The sequence below is a fragment of the Melopsittacus undulatus genome, chromosome 4 (genome assembly GCF_012275295.1).
Source record: "Melopsittacus undulatus isolate bMelUnd1 chromosome 4, bMelUnd1.mat.Z, whole genome shotgun sequence".
NCBI lineage: Eukaryota > Metazoa > Chordata > Aves > Psittaciformes > Psittaculidae > Melopsittacus > Melopsittacus undulatus.
In genome coordinates this window covers 84304013-84329367 of record NC_047530.1, presented here as the reverse complement: position 1 = coordinate 84329367, position 25355 = coordinate 84304013, and the positions used below count along the sequence as shown (strand labels likewise).

General features: G+C 40.8%; 1 protein-coding gene across 1 annotated transcript in view; it reads right to left on the bottom strand.

Annotated features, from left to right (window-relative positions):
• The window catches only part of SEMA5B (semaphorin 5B), a 275414-nt gene that overhangs the window by 47201 nt on the left and 202858 nt on the right, over positions 1–25355 (bottom strand). The window contains exons 9-12 of the mRNA XM_005153798.3: positions 24016–24301; positions 19616–19751; positions 15801–16008; positions 13424–13631 (exon numbers count right to left, since the gene is read on the bottom strand). Of these exons, the coding sequence (XP_005153855.2) occupies positions 13424–13631; positions 15801–16008; positions 19616–19751; positions 24016–24301 (838 nt within the window). The remainder of the gene's footprint in view (positions 1–13423; positions 13632–15800; positions 16009–19615; positions 19752–24015; positions 24302–25355) is intronic.

The window sequence follows — 25355 nt, the reverse complement described above, 5'->3', positions numbered from 1 at the left end:
AAAACTCAGTTCAAGAAGCTAAGCAGGAGAGTAATAAAATTTATTCTAAGGCTAAGCATCAGTATGATAAATAAAACATAAAAAAAAAAGAATCAAATTGCAATGAGATGTGAACTGTTCCCTCCCAGAAATCTTTGAAATCCTATTAGCCTGTAATCAGCTGCAAATGAAAAAGCAAGTCCCTTAAGCACAGCTGGAAATACTCTATCATCTGTACTGACTCCACAGTGATTTGTCCCAGAGAAAACCCTAAACTGTTTTGCTGTCTGGTACCCATTGCTTTACACACACACACATACACATACATATATATATATATATATACACACACATACATGTAAATATATTTATAATATTAGTTTCCAGTTTTCTCATATATAGCAGCTCCTACATTTCCTCTACAAAGATTTCACACACAGAGTTGTAAGAAATGTAACTTTCTCTTTCATGCTTTAGGAAATGACTGTCTCTATCACATTTTTCCTTCAGCTGCTTTAATGCACCCAAGGAAAAGGGAAAGATGATTTTGTCCTAGCCCCAGGCAACAGAACATCAAACATTTGTCTAGAACAGACTTGGGATCCTCAGTCCAAGCACAGAGAAGGGACACATCCTGTTTTGTTCATTATTCTGGCTAAGGACCCCCGTCCTGCTGTTTTGGCAATCCACACTACCCTCACCCACAAAGTGGGGCTGCATCTGCATCCAGAGCTGCCTTTGCCATCCAACAGCCCCTCAACAAGGGCAGCACCCAGTTAATTGTGAAGCAGGTCATCTAACCACCCTCTTGGCTGCTCAGCACTTCAGTAGGATACTGGGTAGTTCCTAGAGAGAATAACAGAATCATAGAATCATTTAGGTTGGAAAAGACTGTTAAGATCATTGAGTCCAACTGTTAACCTAGCACTGCCAATATAAGAGAAGCAACAGGGGGTGGGGAAGAAAAAGAAAAAGCCCCTGCTTTTAGTTAGAGTGTCTTTTGGTTAGGCTTTCAGACCCTGACATCACGTACATGCTATTGTTTCCAACTGCATGAAGCCATTTCGCTGGGCACCCAGCGAGCTGAGAGAGGTCATTGTAATTCATAAGAGGGAAGGCTGATGTGAGCATCACCCTATTATGATACACATTTTCTCTGAATTTAATTTATAGGAAAACATGTGCTGCATAAATTCAGGAAATAATCTCCATATGTTCTGTGCTGCAGCCCTCAGCCACTCCGCAGGCTGCAATATATCCCAGTTAGTCACTGACCATTTTGCTGGCCCTATCATAATGTATGTCATGGAGCTAATGTACTGCTCTTGGCTGAGAGCGGCAAGCTACAGATCCCTAATGGTCCACTCAATGAATCACACACAGCCTGAGGTCCCCTGCTGCCACCACTGACCCCCAGCTGATGGGCCATCAGTAACTGGGCTGCAGAGCTTCCACAGGCCATGATACTGGTCCCCAGGAAAAACCCAGTACAGCACTTGTTGGTGGGGAGGTACGGCCATCCAGTGCTGCACCATCCCTGTGCTCCGCATCCTGGGTGTAATGAATTCCTACCTACATTGGGCTCTGCTGCATTGTCAAAACATGCACTCCGTAATTTAACAACCATCAAAGCCCAGGACTTCTCCCCATCTGACAGCAGGCCCGCCAAACCATTTGAAATCTAAAACCAAAATAGATACGCTCTCTGCCCCACTTAGGAGCACACTCATCTGCCTCAACTCTGGTAAGAAACCTATTATAATAGTTGACAGCAGTACACTTAAGGGTGAAGAGAAATGTATTTACTTACACAAAATTTGCTCCTTTTTTTTTTTTTTCCTTTTGGAGGCAGGAAAAGCATTAAAATGTGCATTACTGCAAGAGAAGAACATTTCTGGCAAGTACTTTAAGTGAACACTTCAACATTCACCCCAATTTATATCCCTACAATATCTTCAGAATATATACCCTTATTTATGTCATTAAAAGGTAAAACCACACTAGCAAACACACAGCAAAAGACAAATATATGTATGCATATGTGCATGCACAGATAGAAAGAGTTCAGAAATAATACTGTCAGTAGATCAGGAACAACTGTGTAGAAAATGTAAAGATATCACAGCATTTCCCTGTGCTCAGAACTCAAATAAATTGAAATGTTTATGGGTAAATGCCATTTTGCATTATAAGAGCACTGAAAAGTGTCATACAGTCCATGGGATAAAAAGTCTTGCAGGGCAATATGTAAACACTGTTAAATAAGATACAAATGAGTCTACAAACTATAATGAAATTCTGGTATTTCAAAGGCAATGGGACTTACGCCACTGGCTCACTGAGGCAGATTCCATACCATACATATGGGGATACCACAATTAGGTCTCCCCAGTTGCAGGCTTGGAAATGCCTCAAGGCACTAAGGACACACTGTTGTCTCCCATCATAATTCACACAGGTAGAGGGAAGACATTATCCCAGATGACTACCCAAGCATAGCAGATTAACACTGGCTATATTAATACTAATGACATAGTTAATGAAATCCCACAAAGTGGGATGCTTCTGGAATTAAGATGGTGATGATACCACATGGCCTGTGCCCTCGTTCCTCACTGGCCATCTTACTAACCATAGTGCATTTGTTGAGGACTCAGGAGAATGCCTCTTGACAGATATCTAAGAGGTTGGATTTATTATGATAGGACATTACTATCAATAGTGATTCACTTTAATTCACTGCCTCATAATAAATGTGTTATCTGAGGCATAAAGGCATACACTGAAAATGCTCAATTGAAAAACAATTCCAGTTGTATCTCCTATTCAAGGTATTTTTTTCTCCAGTTCCTTTTTCTCACTTACCAAGGACATTTGCATGAAAATAAGATCTTACTCAAGAGCTCACCTGCTGCCTGCTGTTTGGGAGCTGTAAGTCTCCCTGTTGTCGGTTGTTGCAATCATTTCTACGGCAGTCATCTGGAATAACAAAAGTATTAAGACTCCAAGTGGGGCACTACCCACAGCCCACTGAAGTCAATGGAAACTCTTACCTATGACTCAAAAGAGTTTTTATGGGGCCTTTGAAACCTGGCAGTGCTGAGCCTTCATTAATAGCATGTGCTGTAAAAAGGTTTCTGCTTCCAAGATGCTGGCCCTGCCTAAGATGTCCTTTTTTATAACAGCCTAAATGATGTCTTCTTTCAGAATCTTCATTAAAACTTAAACATTTGTAGTTCACAAGTTTTTCATTCCTACTTCAATTTGCTCTGGGTCTGGATAACTTTATCTTTTGGTCATTTTCCCCTGAGAGTTAAAACTTTAGACTGTGTAATAAATGGATCATAAAATCAATAGAACCAGACCCAAGAGATTAGGCTTTGACAGACCAAAGGAAAGAAATAATTACTAGAGCTTATTCCCATTCTTACAATCAGGCAGAATACATACAAAAATGCCCTTTTGTACCAAAAGGCACAAAACTGTCATGCAGAGCATTCACACTTAAGAACTCTGCTTCTCTCATCTGCCAGGACGTGCTTGCTCTCAGTTTTCATTCCCTTTCTTTTCATTTACCTCCTTCTCACTCCTTTTTGATGACTAAAAGCAAATAAGAAAGAAATGACAAGATGTGGTGATCTGCAGAGGCAGGGCTCAAGCCCCAAAGCCTGAGAAGCTCTGTTCCCAAACTGCTCACAAAACCCTGCCACTGCACCAGCAGATGGTTCTGCATTTTTGCTGATGAGTTTGAAACTGTAGTGACCACCATGTTTGCCAGGGAGATAACTGCCATAGGAGCTAGCTCTTTAAACCCCCATGGGCGTCACTAGGTAGTCCATTAGAGGCACAGAGATAGTAGCACTATCAACTGGTGCAGTGAAAACATTTATAAGCTTGATCTTGTAAGGCACTGAGAAACACTCATTTCTGCTCAGCATCTCAGGATCACGGGCAGCACAGGAGATCACCTTGATCTTTTGGGAAGTAAGACCTCAGAATTTCACACTGTTTTGTTGCGCTCTTCGAGCACTTAACTTTAAGGGAACAGCACTTTGCAAGCAATAAGGGGGTTTTAGCTGTGTCTGTTAGCTGCAATCATGAGGCTGTGCTTGGCAGACAAGGTTAGCTTACTGTCCCCTTGCTATCAACCTGCAGAGGGGATGAACTAAACAAATAATCATATTAGCTTCCAGTGAACCAAATCATAATTACTGACAACCTCAAAAGCCTGTGCAAGGAAGAGCAGACTTCTGTCTTCCCTAAAACCAAATGGCATGAAAACAGAATAATAAGAATCAAAAGGATGTTCGTGGCTTAAAAAAATAAGATTAGAAAGGGAAAAAAGCACCAGACATTCAAACAATCCCTCTAATTTTGATACCTTTAAAAATTCAAACTGCAGAGATGAGTTAGTGATCTGTACAAATCCATTATCTTTCCCCACTGAGAAGAGAAGCCAAGTGGAACTGAGCTCCTTTAGTCAGACGCTGGTCAAGTAGCAGCTTCATTTCTCAGCTGGTGAATACAATGTACTTTGTGCCAGACGCTACTGCCCTTTCTACAAGACAAGTAGCCATGTACTTCAGAGGCAATTCATGGGGCTATGTGTGGAGCAGGGCACTACTCAGGAAGAGCATACTACAGCTCACAGGTACCACCACAGTGTGGGCTACAGTTGCTGTTAAACTGGACAAAGTTTGTTTTTTTGGCATTTGATATTGGACACAGAGGCAGAGAAGCTGAAATGCGTGTGTGTTATGTGTGTATGTAATTTATCACCCACACATGCTTAGCATCACTGATTGCTGCTCTGCACATGATTTGTTTTGAATGCATAAATTAAAACCATGGTGTAAATGACCTCTAAAACTGAAGTCCATTTATGAGCCAAACACATGCAACTTATTTGAAAGAAGCAGGGCACAGAGGATTTTCAGAGGCTGTTTCATCTCATTTTCCTTTCCAAATCAGGGACCTTGGCTTGCTAGTTTTCACCTCCTGCCCTACCATTTTCAGTATCACTTTAATCGATTGTGGTTTATAGATTATGGCCTTGCACAATCTACACAACAAACTATTCAATTTCTTACTTTCTGACATCCCATTCCATCATCTTTTAGCAACAGTGACTTCTTTATTGGCTAGGTGTTTATTTTTAAAGCTGTGAAATAAAACAACATTGCATTTATTCAAATACGAAGATTAATGCTACCCCAAGAAAAGTTCTGATTAAATCTGGATTTATGTTTACATCAGTAAAGCACTTTATTAAAAAAAATGAATAAGTGTTCCTCCACAAACACTATTAGGAACTCTTGTCACTGTGCCAAACAAAACTGACCTCTAATAAAAACAAAAGTACAGAGAGCCTCTGACTACCAGTGATGGGATCAGTCATCCACAAGAAAACTCAGATACTATTAAAGCCCTAATGAAACGAATGGCCAGAAGGAATTCCTGAATGTGGGGCATGTTTGTCTGGATTGCAAAGCACAATGCTTTTGAGCCTTAAGAACGCATGCCTCCCAAGGCTGCCATATGGAAAGAGGCAGAGGGGACTAGACATCCTTTTGGAAAGGCAGCTAAGGCAAATCAGTGCATTCAAGTGTTATTTCCTGTCTTTGCCCTCTGTCAGTCACTGTCTGGAGGCAGTTGTCAGATTAAGGTGTGCTCTGCTCCTGTGTTCCTGTTCTGTGGTTGCAGATCTGAGACTTGTGTATGAACATGGAAAATTCCTGTAGTTTGCTGGTGTAGGTGGATAGATGAGAAAGGGTAGTGTAGGCAAGAGCAAATCCACTGCAAGAGACATAAGCAGGTTTAGCTTCTGCAAGATGCTGATGATTTAAGAACATAAACTATGCAAAAAAATGGGAATTTGGGAAGGGAAAGAAAGCTGCAAAGGCAGAAAACTTAGAAAGAAATGTGAGTGATGATGAAGAAACCTGAAAACAGTCCACAGTTGTCACTCATGCTGCACAAAGTAATCCATATTCATCATGTGCTTTGTGCAAGCTGGATTTTGTTAAACTCTGGATGATTACTTTCTGCTCAACAAGATATAGATTGAACTAGACAGAGCCTTTGTAGATTAATGTATGTGGAAAAGGCAAATAAGTATTAGACCACCTACTACACCCTGAGGATTTAACACATCTCTTGTCCACTGCAGGGCTATTCAGCATTGAATAAGGGGAAAAATGGTCCTGCCAGCATACTTTCCATTGCTTTCTTCCATGTAGTGATAAATACGCCAACAATGTACATTCCACTTTTTAACAAGGGACATCACTTACATAAATGGATATACTTGAATTCTAGCCCTATCCCTTTGCAGACTGGAGTGTTCCCATAGGTCTACAGTACTTGGCTATTTTGACATGTAAAAGACCCCAGACAGTACAATATTATGTATTTCTACAACTAATAAATATTTTATGTACTTACATGTACTTAAATTTTAAACTTAACCAACAATAACAAGTTTGCTCTGGCTCCAGATACTTCCTCCTCCCCGAACAGGTAAAACAGCACACCTCATAAAAAGTTGATGATGCGTCTGTAGCAATATATTCAGTCAGCATTAACACTGGACCCATTTGAGTTTATACTGCAAATGCTGCCCAGAAGCTTGAGACATGAAGCAAACCAGCCATCACAGCAGTAAGGCTGTAGGCTCTGCATCAGGAGCCATGTCACTGAATATGGCCATTGCCTAGAATACAAACCTTATGACCTAATAGTAGCAAATTGCAAGAATTGACAGATACAATGGATATCTGCCCTGGGGCTTGCTGGTAGCTTTAGTTATTAATCTTGTTTGTATAACAATAGCATCAATGTCATCCTAACATAACACATTCCAAGAAAACTACCTGCTTTCCTGTCAGTCACCACTGTGCTGAAACTAATTTCACATAGTGAACCTAGCAGGCATCAGATGGTAATGACTTCTAGACATCATTGATCTGAGTTAGCCTAAAGTCAGCCTGCTAGAGGTAAAAGGATCCATACACTAAACTGTTCCCAATCTTGTGAGCTAAGTTGTGTTGGCAGTATGCTTTAAAAATAAGGAGCAAACTAAAGCCCTCAGCATGTTCAATCTCCCTGCTTCTTCCTCCCTCCTAGGAAATCCAAGGCCCCCCAAAACAAATTGGCTACCTAGTCATGCTAGTAAGCAGAAGAAAGGCAGTGAGCCCTGAAATTAGCTGATTTTGTTTGGCTTTTTCTGAAGTGACCTTCATTTGTTTCAAGAGTCACACAGACCTGGACTCTCTGCTTCTAAATTCTCCTTCTGCCACAGTACCATTCACATGGGGCAATTTACATAGTTTGGAGCTAGAAGTGGGAGCCTGAAAGTGTACAGGCAGTTGAAATAAATGGAAAGCATGTCACTGGCTTGAGCATTTGATAGAAATAGGAAAAACTTTAATAATTCATCTTGTTCGGAGTAGAGCCCCTTTCCACTCTTTCATCCTGCGTTCTCTCTTTTTCAGTGATGCAAAAACCAGGAATCTCAGCACAGGCTTATTTCTCAAACTCAGTCCCTTGCTGGCGTCCCTATTGGCCCCACATTGCATTTCTCTCCTCACTGTTATTTGTGATTCCTTCATACTTAAATACCATCTACAAAGTATGCTATTTTCTTTCTTCCATGCCATTAAAGATAATGTCAAATAAGATGAAACTGAAAACCAATCTCTGGCATCTTACTGGAAACACGCCCCTGCTCACTGCATTACCACTTACCCTTGCCTTTTTTTTTCTCCAGTTTCAGACACACGTGGTCACATCCCTTTCCCAGACCATTCAAATGAAGCTCTTCAACTGCTATCCTGAAATCCAGGTTTCTTAGACCTGTACCATACCCTTGAATTTTAAAAGTCCATATCCTGTAAATAGCATGGATGTGCTTAACTTTACACATATAAACAACTACATAAAAGAAAATGGGAGTAATTGCCTGCTACAGCAGATGTAAATGTGTTTTCAGGATATTGAAAACAGTATAATTTTGTACTTCTATTTAAAGAACACAGATCCATTTAATCTACCAAACTTCATTCTTTCCAAGAGCATAGTTCCTTTTGATGTCTTCATTCTCTGTCAGTGGGAGTCTCGCTATTTACTTAAATGCAACCAGAATGCCAAACCAGATGTTTAGTGATTTATTCTGATATATTATTGGATACTGTGGATGACAAAACATTGGGCTGAGCACTCTCCTTTTTGCCTATGAAGTCTTCCAAAGCTTTTCAGCATTACTGGTGGTACAATAATTAGCTAACTCCCTAAATTTTGGAGAGGCCATATCAGCCAAAACAGATGGAAATTAATGATTCAGTTTTATCACAACATTTTCATAGGCTGATACCTTTCCTTTTGCCTCTATTTTTAAAAGGATGCTTAAGACACTGGGCATTTTTAAAAACTCTCTGGGAGAAGATTTTCAAAACAAAATCTGGGCCAGATTTTCAACAGTCTCAGCTCAGGAGGGGCTGGATCTTCAAAGTCTTCGATGAACAATCTAGCCATTAATGATTCCTCTGAATTTCCTCAGCGATCTACTGGATGCTGGGCTCCACTGAACATCAGCCTCTGCTTTGTTCCCTTCCCTGCCTCTTCTAACATTTTCTCTCCTGTGCTTTTTACCCAACAACAGTTCCTTGTTTGTCCTTTGAGGAACTACTGTCATTCTGATGAAGAGGTCAGAGGATTTCCAACCTATAGTCAATTCAGTCTTTCCCTCCAAATTGGAAATGTTTAGATCTCTACCCAGACTTTATTATTCCTCCAATTAGGTTCCATAACAGTTTTACTCCTGAAATCTGGTAATCCTGTAATTCTGGTTTTGCAATACTAAATTCAAGTGTTTCATTCCTTTGTTACAGAGGATTTTGCACCATATGGTAAAGAAAAGAAGAAAATAATAATAACGAAAGCAATCCTTTGTGTGATATCTTAACCTCCTTAAAGCATAGTGTGGACATGATATCCAGACCGTGCTTGAAGCTCCAGGTTTGCACTTTGGAGAGAAAAAGAGGGTGGAAAACTCTTCTTTACTGCAGCTGCTGACCCTTTTCTTCCAAAAAATCCCTAAAGCCGTTTCAGGAGCTACTCATTTATGTGTACTTAGTTGACTGATCACTGGCCCAGAGCTATTTAGAGGTGAACTGTGTTTCTCAGACAGATCTCAAGTCAGCAAATAAGAGTACTTATCAGCTGAGTCATTTCTGCTAGCTTTGCATTAAGCATCATGGCTGGGGGGGTTGTATGGCAGAATTTAGTCCAAGTAGGAGGGCAAAAACTCAGCATCAATCAACAGCAAACTCCCTGCAACTGGGTCAACAAAGCAGGTGGAGTTCAAATGAGAACATGTCATAGCTGCATGCAAGAGAAACTGGCTCTCCACATAGCCTTAGAGGCAGGAGTATCTTCACTGGCATGAGACTGACCTGAGGTGGCACTCACATAACCTGATGCATAACTACATTTGAGCACAGCATGGCAGGAAGAGGACAGGCATGCCAAACTATTCTCACAGCCGCAGTGTACATGCCAAAATTGCAACCTGCGTCATACAAACTGCAAATTTTATACAGAAAACTTGAGAGAGGAAGGAAGAATAGTAACATAAAGTTCATTAAAGTAAACTGCTCAGAACCAGGAGAGCAGAAAATGTGGGTGTTCAAGAGTGTATTCAAAAGCTGGTCTTCTTTCCAAACACATTTTCCTTTCCTTATTCGAATGTGTAATCAAACAATGGCTACAAAATGACTCCAATGGTCATTGGACCCTGCCTCAGGGTTTCTGTCTGCTCAGAGGTCCACAGCCCTGATACTGCAAAGGCGCAATACAAAGAGATCACAGAGTGTTCCCTGCAACGACCAGCTCATTTTCCTGTTTGATTGCAATTCCTAAAATTAATAAGCTCACCCCACCCTTTGAAAAAATTACTAAACTACCTCTACAGACAGACCCCACCTGAAAATAATGCTCCAGAGCTGAAGCCTGCACCTCTCTAGAATTCAGATTCAGGATTTTGTTCAGACACATTCTAGAGATATGGTGGTGTCAGTGATAAAACTGCAGTGCTGGCTCTTGTGATATCTCTCTTCAGAGCCTGGGGGCAACTCGAGGTAAAAATCCAAGCTCATTTTAAAATTACAGAGAGGTTACAAAGATTTCAAAGCCATGCAAAATCCAGCAGCAAGCACAGCCAAGCTACCACCCTGCAAAGCAGCCTTCAAAACAAACAGCATGTTCAAAGGGCTTGTAAGATTTGCTCGCATTGGACATCTTCCTAATAGTCTCCAGCTAGAGTTGGGAACAGCAGCACTGAAGCACGACAGGAAAACACACACAGAGAGCAAGGTCCCTGCAGCCAAGTCCAGCCTGTGAATTTGGGCAGCTGACATTACAGATGTCTTCCAGTTGCCCTGTTGCTAAGACTGGCTGTTCTGAAAAGACAGATTGAGACAGGTCAGTGTGCACACACAAAAAACATTGTTCAGGCACCTAGAAATACACTGGGTTAACAAAGTACATCTGGACATGGGGCTGAATTACTGGTCACCATTTAAGAGATTAAATTGGTGCCATGTCAATAAACAAGCAGTAACAGAGATGGCAGAAAAGTTTTTCCCTTTCCGTCTGCTTTTTCCTCTGCCCCATTTCTGAGCCTTAGCACCCAAGGCTTTAAAGCAGCACAGCAGAAAAGATCACTGGAGGGGATCAATGCTGGGATCAATTTTCTCTCAATACATGATTGACTGCTCCAAGGAGAAGTGAGAAGGCAGGGTGAAGTCAAAAGCTCCATGAGAAAGCATTGGTGAAGTCAAGAGCTCTATGTCAACAATCACAAACCCACATCAACCCCCAGGGTGTAAAAAGCAGCAAAGTTTCTTGATAACATAAGGCAGAGCCAAAGAAAACAAACAATGTTGTGGTATTCCTGCCTGGGAGGTGCAAATTCTCCATCACCTCCAAGCTTCTTGAGCCCCCATCAAAACAACTGCATTATAGAAACTGCTGAAACCAGAGCTTTTCAGGGAGGCCAGTCAAGAAGTCACAGCATGACAAAAAAGTAAGCAGGGGGTGTTGTAGGGGTGGGTGCCCTCCTTTCCATGGTGGCTATATATTGGCATGTATTAAACATAGACACAACAATAAGCAATAAATCATAGCCCAGGAGAAGTGCCAGGTGGAATGCACTGGAGGAAATTAAAACATCCTTCTCGATACAGTTCAGTACTGAAAGAAATGAGAAGAAGGACAAGCTGACTTATCACCTACATAGCCAGGATGCTAAGGGGGAAAGGGTTCCAGCATTTGCAGCTGAAAAGTTCACAGCTGATTAATTTCCTACCAAAACAAAAGCTAAGCTTAAAAAATAATATCACAAACAGCCTTTTAAACAAATAAATAAATAATGGCCTTTCTTGCTTTCCTCAGTTTTCTTCTTTTTTCCCACCTTTTTTTCAAACACACATTCTTTCCATGAGATTCAGTCATGGGGCAAAGGATTCATTGCAATGTACATTACCTGGCCAGCACCAGAATTCAACAAATTCTGACCTCCCACATCGCTTAACATATGCACTCATCATACTGACAGGAGACCTTATCTTGTGTATTATGGTATTGCCCAGTGGCTGCCTTAAATTACTTTAAAGTATCATGAAACTAGTCAGTATAGGCAGAGGTTGAGTCTCCATCTCCAAAAGAACTGGACCACTTCCTTACTTCACTGAAAAATGCCCCTAGCAAGTTTGTTTTAGAAAAACAGCATTGGTACACAAGTTATCCAGTAATTTCAGCCAGGACTCAGTGCCATGCAATGCATAAAGGCTGCTTATGGCCACCAGCAGACAAGGGAACCTCTTTGGAGCTGGGTTTTTGTTTTGTTGTGATAAGCTTATACTAGCAGGGGACTGCCCTGCAGCACTCAAGTCCTAAATAGATGGTGCTCCTGTGAGGTACCATCAGCTGCAGCTGCTTTTCCCCTGCTTGTCCCATTTTTAGGCAGTTGAGCAAACATCCACTGTTTGAGTTTTAATGGAAGTGTCAAAGTACTTAGGCAGGCTGAAACTGGGACATGATTTATAAATCACTGGAAAGCCAAACTCAAGATTAGGGAAAGAAAAAAAAGGAAGGACTCACTTCTTTTGAAACTGGATGTGCATACCCACATAAATATTCTCTGACACTGTCCAGGGTAGCCTGAAGAAGACAGCTGTATGTTCTGCCTTTTCAAATCTCTACTTTTAAGGGCTGTGAGGACAGGAGGGCATTTCCCAGCTGTGGTTCTCTTTCTCTTACTAAACACTTTTGTGTCAGCCTGTCTGTATAAGCAACTAAACCTTTACACATTAAACGATTCTGTGTCAAACTTGCAGTAATGACCAAGTTATATTTTCTGAGAGGAACAATTAAGATATGCCCTGAAAATAGAAAGAGATGGCATTTTTATACTCAGATAGACATCAACTTAGTACAAGCTGACAGATAAACTCTTTCTGCAAATAAAATGACAGCGACATTTTCTATACCAGGGTTTTCTTTTTTGGCAAGAGAACCAGGACATCTTGCAGTAGGCCATGAAAGAAGGAAACTATTTAGATATTGCTAACAAAACAGAGGGTATCAGTTTCAGACAAAACTCACACTGAGGAAAGCAAAAGCAAGAGAGGAGAAGGAAGAGCATTTTTATGAGATGTACACAAGCAATTACCTGCAGCAGACCACACTACAGAGCCAGAGATATTATTTGATTTGTCTCAATCAGTTGGTATCGCACCCTTTCACCTGCTTAAATGGAGAAACAGCATTTGGATGCAAAAACACACATTTCTGGGAGGAAAACTGCTCTGGAGCCAACACTGACAATTTTAAAAATGTTCTTTTTCCTACTCCCTTTGAAAGGTACAATCAAGGCACAGAATCTATCCAGGTGTAAGAGGTGTCACACATACTTGACATGAGCTATTGCTTTCCAAAAACATTAACAAGTTGCCACACAGCTCAGCCCTGCCTCATCAGACATTTGAAAGGTGATCCCTCAGATAAGCCAGGATAGGCTGGCTGCAACCCAAATTCAGAAACCTGCAGCCATACTGCCAGTAAGAACCACCAGCAAAACACATGGAAATAATAAAAGCAACAGTGAAATGTCAAGTTAAAAAAAAAAAAAGTATTGCAAGCCCTTCTTGGGTAAACGTACAATTAATTTCTGATGAGGACTACTTAATTTTCACCAGAAAAAAATACCGCTCATTCTCATTGCTCCTGTCTTGATTGTATCTATCAGGAAATGTACTTTCAATAGTGTCTTTTGTCTTGTAGTAATGAAAAAAGCCTCCTAAACTGAATCAGACTGGAAGATGTTTCCCTGGTGCCTTTCTTTTTAACCTGAATTGGAATATATCAGAGCTGTAAATTTGCTTACCCTTCTGTTCTGTGCATGGAGCATCTCTCCAGAGGAATTTTTAGCACTCCATTATTTAAGCCCACAAAGAGTGACCTGTCGCTGTGCAGGATTTGGAGACTCTTGATTGCTTCCCGTTGTCCATCAGGGAGGATCTGCATTTCCTCTAAATAACAACTCCTCAGGCTCCTGTTAGTGGTAGAAAGTGCCTTCAAGATGGTGCCATACTCTAATAGAACAAGAAACAAAGCACAAGTAAATCTTGGAGGCATTGAATTCATTTCATACTTGCCTAAAGAGTAAAATATCACTGTCATCTTTACATGGCTGCTTTAAACTTAGTTTTGGTCACCACACACCCCCCACACCCCCCCCCCCCACTGGTAGAGAGAGCTCCTACATTCTTACAATCCCCAGCAGTTCTCAGACATTACAAAAACTGCCTGTGAGTGTGTTTTAATGGGAACACAGAAAGATGTGAACCATCTGGAAAGTGAGCATCTGGAAATACTTCCAAGTTGTGGCAGTGAGGCAGAGAAGAGTCTGGTCCCATCACCAGTGAGTTATACAACAAGGTGACCTGAGATAGCAGGGATCATTTCTGGTGCCATGAGTTTGTATTTCTTTGGGTTTATGGAGCAGATCAGTGTGATTTGATGCCATGACAAATGACAACAGAGGCAGAAGGCCTGCTGGGAATCAGAGAGGCCTCAGTAATGACTGCATGGGTCATGGATCTAATTGAGCCTCTTCCTGGAAGAAGCCGTTATGACATAAACAATGCATACAGCGAAGCATATATGTTTGTGTTCACAGTGCTCTTACCTAAACAATTCAAAGATCTGATAAACTGTGGGAGATTTATGCTGGGGAAAATGGGGTAGCCACACTATTTTTTGTTAAAACCCCAAAGAAGTCTGTCAGCCCCAATTGTTCCTGAAGCTTAATTTTTCTATCCCAGTAACCTCTATATTTGTGCCAGTGTTTAGAAATTTATAGTGCTGGGGTTGGCTGCCATGAGATGCTTCTCCTTCACTTGGGAGGGCCTTAAGTGTGCAACAAGACTAAGGCCCAAGTTTGGGCTCATTTTATTTCAGGACTAGGTTTGTGTTTGGGGCTGCCCCTAGGGAGGGCTGTCACCTCTGAAGCATTTCACTGATTTAAATATTTCAGGTCCTGCAGAGTTTACTCTTCAGTCACCTCTAACCAGGGCCAGAAAGGAAACACGAATAAGGAGGCAAGGTTATGGCAGTGAACCTTTCTACACAAATGATAGGAGGCAGAAAGTATCCTGGCTTTCTCTTAGGCTTTGTAGGTGGGACTCCTCACTTAAAACATCCAGATATCAAAATAGCAGAACCATGCTGTGTTTTTATTTAAGTACATTCTTCTCATCATAATCAATGGCCATGGAGGCTCCCACAGTGGGAATGTTACTAGAACACTTCCAAGATGATCACTTTTGAAGTAAGTGGTGGTAAAAGTTAGATAAATTACAACACAGTCCTGGAAGGTGGTAACATGATTATGAGGCAATGACTCTGCATTCAGATGTGAGATTAAAGTAACACTTAGGGAGGCAATCCATCTTATTCTAAAGTCAAAGCTTCTGCAATAGAGGATAACAACCTTATACTCATGAGGCTGGCCATATGCTCTGATTAATCAAACTATTTAATTTAACCTCTATCATTAGTATGAATATGGGCTAAGACAACCATTTATAACACTTGGTCCTTCTCTAGCATCTTTCCTTTATCCAAGATATCTACACTTTTCAGAAGAGGCAATGTATCCTGCTAATCAGAGGATGGAGGTAGAAATAAAGAGACTAAATAATTTAGTTAATTCTACCATGGGCTCTCTATGCTACCACAAAAAAATCACTTGCCTCAGCTTCCCCATCTGCATTACATTTCAATGCATGCCCATTCCTGAAAGCACTGGGAGTCATACACCAGTAGGCACACGGAAGTGCAAAGAATGACATAATTAAAACCTTGGGCAAGCCTGAGCTTAGTATTATTATTGCTTATTTAAAGATGAGTATGTCATAGCACAGAGAGGCAACCTACATGCACAGAAGCACAGAGCAGCAACCTTTGCTCTTTTCTATTGTAATGTATTAACCTGACTAGTTGAAACATGCCTTTATATAAGGGAGGAAAGTGCTATTGTTGCTTTTAACCACAATGTAGATTTATGGTCTGCTCACTTGCGACTCTGCCTCAAGTCCTCCATCCTGCTTTTAAATTTACTTAAGCAAACTAGATTCCACACAATTTTGTGTTGAAATTATATCCAGTGACAACTGTATAATGGTGTCAAAACTGGGCTCCCAGGGTTGCTAGGTCTATGAGCAAGTGAAGGGAACTTTCTTAAGCCCTAATGCTCTTACCTGTTCCAATATACATCACATGGTAGAGAGTATCCTTCCCCTGAACAATATCAACCACGAGTTTGGAAAATCGAATGCTGTCCTGAGTCACGTATGGATCTACAGTCACTGGCTGCACGACATCATTCATCAGGAATAAGCGCTGTGCATCCTGCAGGACTCTCTCCGTCAGGTTCTCGTTAGGGCTGTCATCATTCAGCGTCCCACACTAAACATAGAAGGTTGGACTTCAGCACTTGCATTTTCTCCCTGCTCCAGCAGCCCAAGACCAAACCCTGCAATTCTTCTGGAAACCCATGTCCTGTTGATTTCCTGGGAAGGTGGGTCTGTGTGAGGGTCACAGAATCAGGCTCTTAGCCTTAGCTTAGCTTTGGCCTGTAGCCCACTCTTTAAAAAAGTTTCTCACAGCTGGTCCACAGACCAGCAATGTGGTGTTTCATTCCTCTGGGATACCCTGCAGCCAGCAAACCAGAAGGGCAAAAGGCATTAACGAACCAAGGAGGAAAAGAAAGAATTAAAATTAGCTGTAGAAAGATTTAAAGCCAGCAGTGGAAAGTTTTTGTGGTGATGAATCCTTTAAGTATTTCAAATAATCTTCAGGGTCTACCTGGCACCTCAGTCTGTACAATGCACAAAATCTGGAGGTTAAAACCCCTGAAAAATGGGTTGGTTTTGTATCAAAGAAATCAGCTCACCTCGATGCTTTTCTCTGATGTGCTGCCATCTGAATAGACCCCTCTGGTTTAATCTGAAGCAAGGCAGGCTAGCTACTAACTCCCCCCTTCCCACATGCAGCTCTTCTATGCTCATAGCAAATGGCAGATCAAGTCATGTCCACACATCTTTGAGCACCAAGAAACATACTGAAATAGGATTCAGTGCCCTTGTCCATCCAGAACAGGAAGAGAGCTCATCTCGTGTCTTTTAAATACCATCATAAGTCTTATCAGGTGGATAGTGCATTTTAAAGCCTGAGTTTCTACCTTACGCTTATCTCTAGAATTAAGCATTTTCAAAAGCCAATGCAAGATTAAACTCTCCATGCAGTTTCGTGATCCATGTCAGCAGCCAGGGCTTGGTCTTCACTCTTCCCCACCATGCCCTGCATGATGGGCAGACAATTCATTACTCCAGAATAAAGATGGGTGACTGGTTATTTATCTTGCTCTAGGCCGTGGGAGTCAGTGCTACAACAAGAAATCCTGCCAGATTCCATACTCAGTCCATGGACAGCTTCACTTCTCACTAAGTGAAGCTCATACTCAAGTAATTTCATTAGACAAAAAAAACCCACAGATTTCTTTTTCTTCATTTTGGGTTCAGGTGTTTTGGCTTTCCATGGAAGAGAAGTTAGTATACAGCGTATTAGGATGTTGATTTATAGCATTCCAGCTACAGTGTACAAATATCCCATGTGCATACTTTTGATATGCATCGAAGCAGCTCTGCAGTGCAGCTACCTTTCTCAGGTGCACCATCCAAAGCTTCTCTTACCAATGTGCTAAAATGAGTTGACTAGAATTCAGCTAACATTTACAGAATAAATATGGATCCTAATGGCTGGTGTACTAAGTCCTACTATATTTTGGAGCTTGTGTTAACCAGGTGAACAGGATGATACTAATTCCTACCACTTACGAACATGGTCACTTTTTTATCAATTTAAACATCTTCCCGAGTAGCCAGACTACAGAGACAACAGTGGGGTTTTGGTGTGCCCTCAAGTAGGTTTTAATGTTTTCTTTCTATTGCAATGGTTCTTTTTAGCTCATGACTCATCCCACATTCTAACGAGTTTTTAAATCTCTCTTCTGCTATATCCAATACTTCTGGTTTACACTACTGTCTTGCTTTGGATGCTCTTCTCCCAGCTCACTCTCATTCCTGCAGCATCACTGAAGGAGTAGTCTCAATGGCAGGAATGTCATTGTTGGCTCTTTTTTTCCACTCTCATCAAGTCACAGATAATCCTTTTGGTCTCCTGGCAGCCTGTGTGCTGACACAGCATCCTCTGGTTTGGTTTTATTTTGTTTTGTTCTAATATCCTGATTATCTGCATAGCCCTGATCCTCTATAGCCTTTGGTATTTCTCCTTCCTCTTTGCAAGAAAAAAAAAAAACAAAACAAACCAACCTTGGCATTCTTCCCTCATCTTCCTTTGTGAACACTGAGGCAAAGAAATTAATTTAATTTTTTTTCAATATCCTACTCTTCTGTCACTAAATTACCCTTGTCATCTCCAGAAGGCCCTTCACTGACCTCTTGTTCCTCCCGTACTTGAAAACCATCTTAATCTCTTGCAATCTTCCTTTTGTCTGCCACATACCTCCTTTTCTTTTCCTTATTTTCCTCTGACCCTTTTCTTTCATGTTTCTGCAGCAATCTTTGCACTCCACATTTTATCTGATACTTTTTGCAACATGGAAGTGCTTTCCAAAGTCTTTTTCTGTTCCTCCTGGGTTAGCCTCGCAATGGATAGAAAGACCTTGATTCTCAGTTCTTAGCCAACCTTAATATTCCCTTTAAAATAAGAATTTAAAAAAAAATATAAAAAACGAATTAAAAAATAAAAAGGAAAGGAAAAAGCCTGCCCCTGTTTGGCATGACTGGGCCTTCAGCAAAGCTTTGTTTCTTGGTTTTGAGTGCACCAAGCTGAGGGGTGATCAAGAGCCCAAACCTATTCCACCTTGTACAGGCAGAAGCCCCCCCTCAGGTGCCATGAGGGTATTCAGGGGGAGAAATCAGGTTCCTCAGCAGGAATCCAAGCATGTCCCTGCTTGCACTGTGGACCTGTCTCCCATCTGCTCTCGCTGTGATTTTGGGTGACTGCAGAGTCCTTTTTGGAAGGTCCCTGGCATCACCAGCTTGAAGGCAGATGGCATTTGCAGGCAGCCTCAGTGCCTTTGCCATAATAAAGGAGAGCCAGATTCACACAATCAGAATGAAAGGATTCACCATGGGGAAGTGAGGACAGAAAGACAAGTTCATCTTCCCTAGGATTTCCAAAGTGGGAAGGGACTCAGCTGTAAAATCAGCTCATGCTTCAGAAGACTTGTGTTCACTGCAGCTGTCACACAGAGTCACACAGAATCCCGAGGGTCACATGCATAGTCTGCATGTCACTGCCTGATTCTGTACATAAAGTGACTGAAGTTGTTCTATAATTTTCAGATTGGCCATAACTGATAATCCTGGAAAGCTGCTCATTCATAAAACTAAAGATTTTTAGGGTGAGACAGAACACCTGTGACCATCCTCATGTACCCTTTTCCACCAGTTACTGCTGCAACATGTCCAAAACTTCTGGCTGAGCTACTCTGTCTTGGAAAGACATCCATCTTGCACTGAAACACTGTTAGCCTTAGGGGCCCTATCAAGTGATGGAAAATTCATCACATCAAAACACAGCCACAGTGCTTAATTACCTTTCTTGTTTAAAAATATAGGTTGCCTCCATTTTAGTTTGCCCAGGTTCAGCTTTCAATCCTTCCTAGTTTTGGTGGTGACATGTCTTTGTGTCCTTTTGTGAGGATCACATTCTCAGAGTTCAAGTGTCAGTAATGAGTGTAACAGAGATTTAAATTATTCAGTATTATAAAAAGTCTGAACATTCTTATTATTGGTAAAGCCATTCCATTTTTGCCACAAATCCCACAGTTTCAGTAACATGTGGCAAGGCTTTCCAGACACTCATAAATGTGGAAAAATACAATTTATCTGCACCATGGGTCTACCTGCAAAATGTTCACAAATGAAACCATTGGAGTGACAGAACACAAAAGGGACTGAAGTAAGCTGAAGGGCAGCAGCAATACCTGGAAATTAGGGATGGGGTTTAACGTTGGCAGCCAGGCTGATCTTGGATTTTCTTGGTAACGGAAAGGGCCATTAAATGCCTGAGTAATGGCACTCAAATTGAAGGCACACACTGCTGAGGCAGCTATGCTGTTTCTAGAAAAGGGGAGAAAAAAATCAATTTAATCATTAGAACATTGACATTTTCATCATAGGAGACATCAAGCTCCACTCAAATAAAATACATGTAAATTGCTAGGTAGATGTACAGTGACACCAATCTCATAGGGAGCAAAAATAAATAAATAAATTGTAAAATGCAGAGGGGTTGCATGACAATTTTGAGAATGAATTTTAAGCTTGGTTTTAAAATGCCTGTGATTTAAGAGCCACAGAAGCAGTTTGGACAAGAAAGGTGACTACAGTTTAATTTGCATGGATTATTTGTGTCTGTTTTATTTTTATTTTTTTTAACAACTCATCTATCTTTATTGATTACAAACAAATACATTTTTAATCTCTTGGTGTTTCACAAGGTGAAATTTTGTTTCAGGCTCCAGAAATCTTCTGCTATAAAATATATCCCCTAACATTTTTTATCTATTTACATGTATATATATAAAATATATATATAAATAAAATATGCACATGCATGAACGGGAAGGGAAAGGGTGACACTGTGAACCAGGCTGGTTGTTATAGCAGCTCAGCATGCAAAATGGCCTTGCTAATACGTGTTTTCAATGATCACAGTTCACTTCTTTGTGCTCCCAGCTGGGAACATCATCTGTCTCAGGCAGACGATTCACCATGCACGCACCAGCCAGGGGAGGCATGGCTGCGGAAATGCTGCTGTAGAAAGGACTCTTTGGAAGGGAATTCGTTTTAGGGATGCTCTGCTGCCCAGTCGGACTCACACACAGGTTAGCTGACTGTTGCTGCTCCATTTCAGTCGTGGAGACTCATTTCTGGAAGATTCTGATCAGGCTCAACTCCTTTTGCCTCAAGAGGGTTGGAGGGCACTTCCCAGATAGTGAGGGCACCTCAAGGAAGCTGGCCCAAAGAGGGACCTGTGCTAAGTGGTAACCCAAAATTCAAAACTGCTCCCTACCCTCCCCTCCCCTCTGCTTCTTTTCTTTTTCTTTTTTTTTTTCTTTTTTTAAAAAAAGAACAACATTAGAGAAAAATATATCAGAATAAAACTAAAAATAGGGCTAGCACAAGAGACTGACTTGTCACGGTGCCTTTTTAAATAACCCAAGCTCTGCTGTATGTATCTTTCTGCTAATTAAAGCAATTTGAATTCTCTGAGAAGAACACATTTTTTAAACTAAACCAATAATTACACTCTCTTGCACAAAAAAAAAAAGCCTTGCTCCACAATCTCAGGCTGGCAAGCAGAAGAACAGATTCTTTCACAGCAATACAACATCAGGAGGAGCTTCCTGCTTTGTCTTCCCATTCTCTGCTCCTGCCCCTGTCCCTTACATCCCTGGAGTGATGGAATAGCTCACTTTGAACATGTCAAAGCAACACCAGGCAAATCTTTCTCTACTTTTGTCTGAACACTGCTGATGCAGTGCATGCTCACAGACGACAACTCTTAAGGCAAAGCTAATGATGGATGACAAGTAAATGCCTTGAGGCACATAGGGGAAAAAAAAGGGAGAATGAGAAAGAAAATAAAAAAGGAGGAGAAAGAATATAACCCCACTAGTCTAACAAAAATACTTTTTTAAAATTGTATTTTTAGGGCCCTGCTAAGGACTCCATAGTTTAGCTCTTTCCCTTTGCTAGACTGGAGAAAGGAAAGAGGTTTTCCATTAAATCTGTAGCCTGTTTTCCTTTCCATCTGTGGCCTGGCATATTTCCCATCCCTCACTATGAAAAGCATGATCCCAGTCTCAAGCCAGTGACATCAACTTGTGCAGCTGGCTCCTCTGTCGTCCTGGCGAGAGGTGCAATCTCCTTTATTCCCACCTCCTACATCCTGTGATTAACTGGGTGGTTTCAAGAGTAAGTTAAGTTCAAGGAGATTTTAACGTTGTCTTTGCTACCTCCCAGAAAATTTTTAATAAAAACTTCTTAAATATTTCATCAGCAGCTTCCCCAAAAAGCTCTTTCCCACTGACTCAGTTGGGTATAACATAACATGAAACAATAAGTCTATATTACTATAACCAATAATACCCTTTTGTTATAAGATGACCCTAAATACATTAATTCATTTCCCAAAATAAGAATACCTTTAAACAAGCAAACAAACAAGTCATGGTTTTGCAATGCATTGGTGTTTGATTATAAAGAAACTCGGACCAGAGCATACAGTAACCCTCTTTGGTATGCAGAGCTCATGCAGCAGAATATAAGTCCCAGGGGAAGTTAAAATAATTACCATTATTTCTCCAGTTAGATGACAAATTGGAACATTTTCTCTTTGAACTCCCAAAAGAACATTATGTTGTAGACCCAAAATGCTCCTTGATCTAACTTCAGCTATTATCAGTAACTTATTTCTTCAATTAAACAAATGTTACATATTATATTGTCCTCAGAAGATACAAGAGAGAATGTACATCCCCAATGTATGAAGAGTGACTTAAATGTAACCCAAAGGAGATGGGTATCACTCATCACGCCTCATGTTAAACCTGGGAGACAGACACAGCAGAAGAGAACCAGAGCTTGCCTATGTCTCCCCACTGTTTTGATAAAAAAATAAAATTTATTAATAATTTTCTCATTTCCAACTTCTGTTCTTGGCTGGATGAATGGAAAAGTGGATAGTTAAAACACTACTATGGGCATAGAAGTCCTCTCTGATTGGAAAAAACCCCACAAACAAAGAAAAACCAAACCAAAACCCAGTATAATCTCAACTGCCTAAAGCAGTAGCCAGGTTCCCTTTTTATGTTCAGAATATTTGTCTAACATTCTCTAACTGTTCTTAGAGAACTCCTAATGCTACTTTCAATCCCAGGACAGATCTTCCCCAAAGTCCACAGTTAAGGTGCAGTGCTCAGCCATGTTTATTTTTTGTAGTTGCTTCTCCACTGACTCACTTTTAGCTGACACTGACAATGGTAGTGCAAAAACAAAACATGGAAGATGGATGAGGGTGGCCAAATACCTGCTTCCTGGCAGAGGAGGTAAGTGTTTACAGAGTGGGAATAACATTCAGGCTATGCTAATTCTCATAGCAAATTCCTAACAATGCTTTAGCCCAAGAAGTTGGGGCTGATGCTTTATGACTTCAAGGGCTGAACGTTAAGCCCTGCCACACCAGCATGGGACACATTAAAACAGGAAGGCCCATGTACTTCAGTGAGGCTTCATTTTGGTTTGCTGACGGCTTCGTGGGAACAGACCATTATTCACACTGAACAGTACTGCACTGCACACAAAAAAACAAAAAAAAAAGTTGGCTATGCAGAACAAGGAAGGTACTTAGAGTGCTTGTTGTGTGGAGTAACTAACTCAGAGTTTCATTTGCTAGTTTACACTTCAGGGATAACACCCCCATGGAGAACATGTATTATTGAAACTCAATACCATGCAGACCAGTTGTAGCTTGAAACTTATCATCCTAGCCTTGGGCTTCAGAGAAAAAGTTATTTGAGTTTTTCTGACTAAAAAATATACATTATGAGTTTTTTTTAACATTTTTTTTAATTAACTTCTCCTTTATGCTTTCACAGCTACACTAAATCATTCCAATTACAAGCTTTTTCAATATCAAGCCAAGAAAATGTGATTATGAAGTTTCAGAAATCATACCTTCCTCTCAGAGTTTAACACTGCTTTTGATTTGTGGACCTGAAATAATCGATAGCAGAGGTACAGTCCCCCTGGGAAATGTCAAATGCTGTATCCCACATGACCTTGCTACTATGAAGTATTGTTCAACAGCAATTTGCTGATTTCAGTCTAGGCTGTTGTGATCTCATCTGCCTCATTCTCTTCCCTCCAGTCCTTCTCTCTCAAGTATATGTACCTGTCCACATCATGGCCAGTCCCAGTGTTTGTATAACTGTGTCAGATTGTCCCAACAGTTAGCCTGGCTGAAATGTAATAATGTTTTTCTGCCGGGTCATTTTTAGACCATGTCTCTGAACTACACAAGCAGCATTGCCACTAGAAAAAAAAAACAGAAGCCTGTCACAGCCCAGGTTTATATCAAATGAAGTTACCCTAGAACTGCACAATCACCTTTTATGGACTCCAGGAATCTATGAGCCATGGATTAAAAACAATGTTCTAAAGACTATATTACCATGATGGATAACACAGACCTATCTATTCCTTCAAGTTAACCAAAGGATCTTTTGAAAATGATTACTCAGAGTACCTAAGAATCAGGATATTGTCAGTCTCAGACTGCTGGGAATAGAAGAAGGGCAGTAAAACAAGTACAACTTACACATTAGTAGTGAAGACACCATAGATCAGATCTTGCTCGGGAAGGTAGAAGGTGCTTTGCAATTCATTGTAATAGAAAGGGATTTCTCCAGCACGGGAGCAGTTCAGCCTTGCCTTCATGAAAGTTGTCCATGTGTCCTCCAGCAAAAATCTTCCTCCAATATCATTTTTGCAAACCCTTGCCACACGAGAATACACTGTTTTCCCACAGTCGTGTTCTACCGCATTCTCACGGAAGAAGAAGTAGGTAAACAAACCAATGTCATAGGCAGCAATAAAGTTAGGCTCTGAAAAAAAGAAAGCCAAACCCAACATTTGAAAAGATTTATACCAGTCAGAAATCAATCCATGCTCACTGACCTGTTCAATGCATTGTGCCAGAAGCTCCCTTTATTCAGGCTGTCAAAGCTGGGACCAGAGGGAGCTTGGAGTCAGCAGAGGACATAAAAACAGTAGATGGAAATAATGATGTATGGTGATACAGCTCTAGTTCCATTCTTCAGATCTTGGACAGACCTCATTGTTTCCCAACTTTAGTGGCACAGTTGCTACTGATTTCAGTGTTCAGCGCTTTGCATATGCATTATTATTCTCTGTACCTATACTTGTTTTACTACATAAAGCTTAAGCCTCCCCATTGGGTTCTTTCCCTTTTCACTTCTGAAGTGCACCTTACGATGTGTTAAATATGCTGTGTGCATCCATTGGATTCCCTAGATTGCTCACTGAAACATTCAACCTGCTCTCCCAGCACAATCACATCTGGCTTTTAGCACGAAGCCTTTCCAGTTTTTAGGCACAATGTCCATAAAACAAAACTGTGCCACAGACCGACAGTACTGAAAATAAGCTCTCTTTAATTATTTTTCTCCAATAATTATTGTTATTATTTTCACACGAATTGAAAAGAACCTGGAATTGGTTTTGTAGTGAATATTTTAATTAGGTATTTTACAAAGCTTTAAAATGTACAGTCTTTTATCCCAGCAGTTTCTTTGGCAAAAGGAAAAGATCAGCCAATGAATAATATTTTACTAAACACAAAAAAAAACCAACCAAACCACCTGTTGGTTTTATAGGGTGCTTTTTTAATGTTCATTTCTGAGAAATGTTCAAAGGAAGAAGAAAAAAGAAAAAAAAAGAAAGTACAGAATTCCTTTAATGCTGCAGCCCAGGAGTGAAAGGAGAACAGATCCATGGCAGAGGGAGAGGAAGGCAGTCTGACGCTGCTGCAAGGCAGGTTTGGGAGGCAGATGATGGTAACAAAGGGGAGGGCACTGCAAAGCATCTCCCATCAAACTTTCCTCTTCCATGAACCTTAAAGGGGCCATTGTGATCACC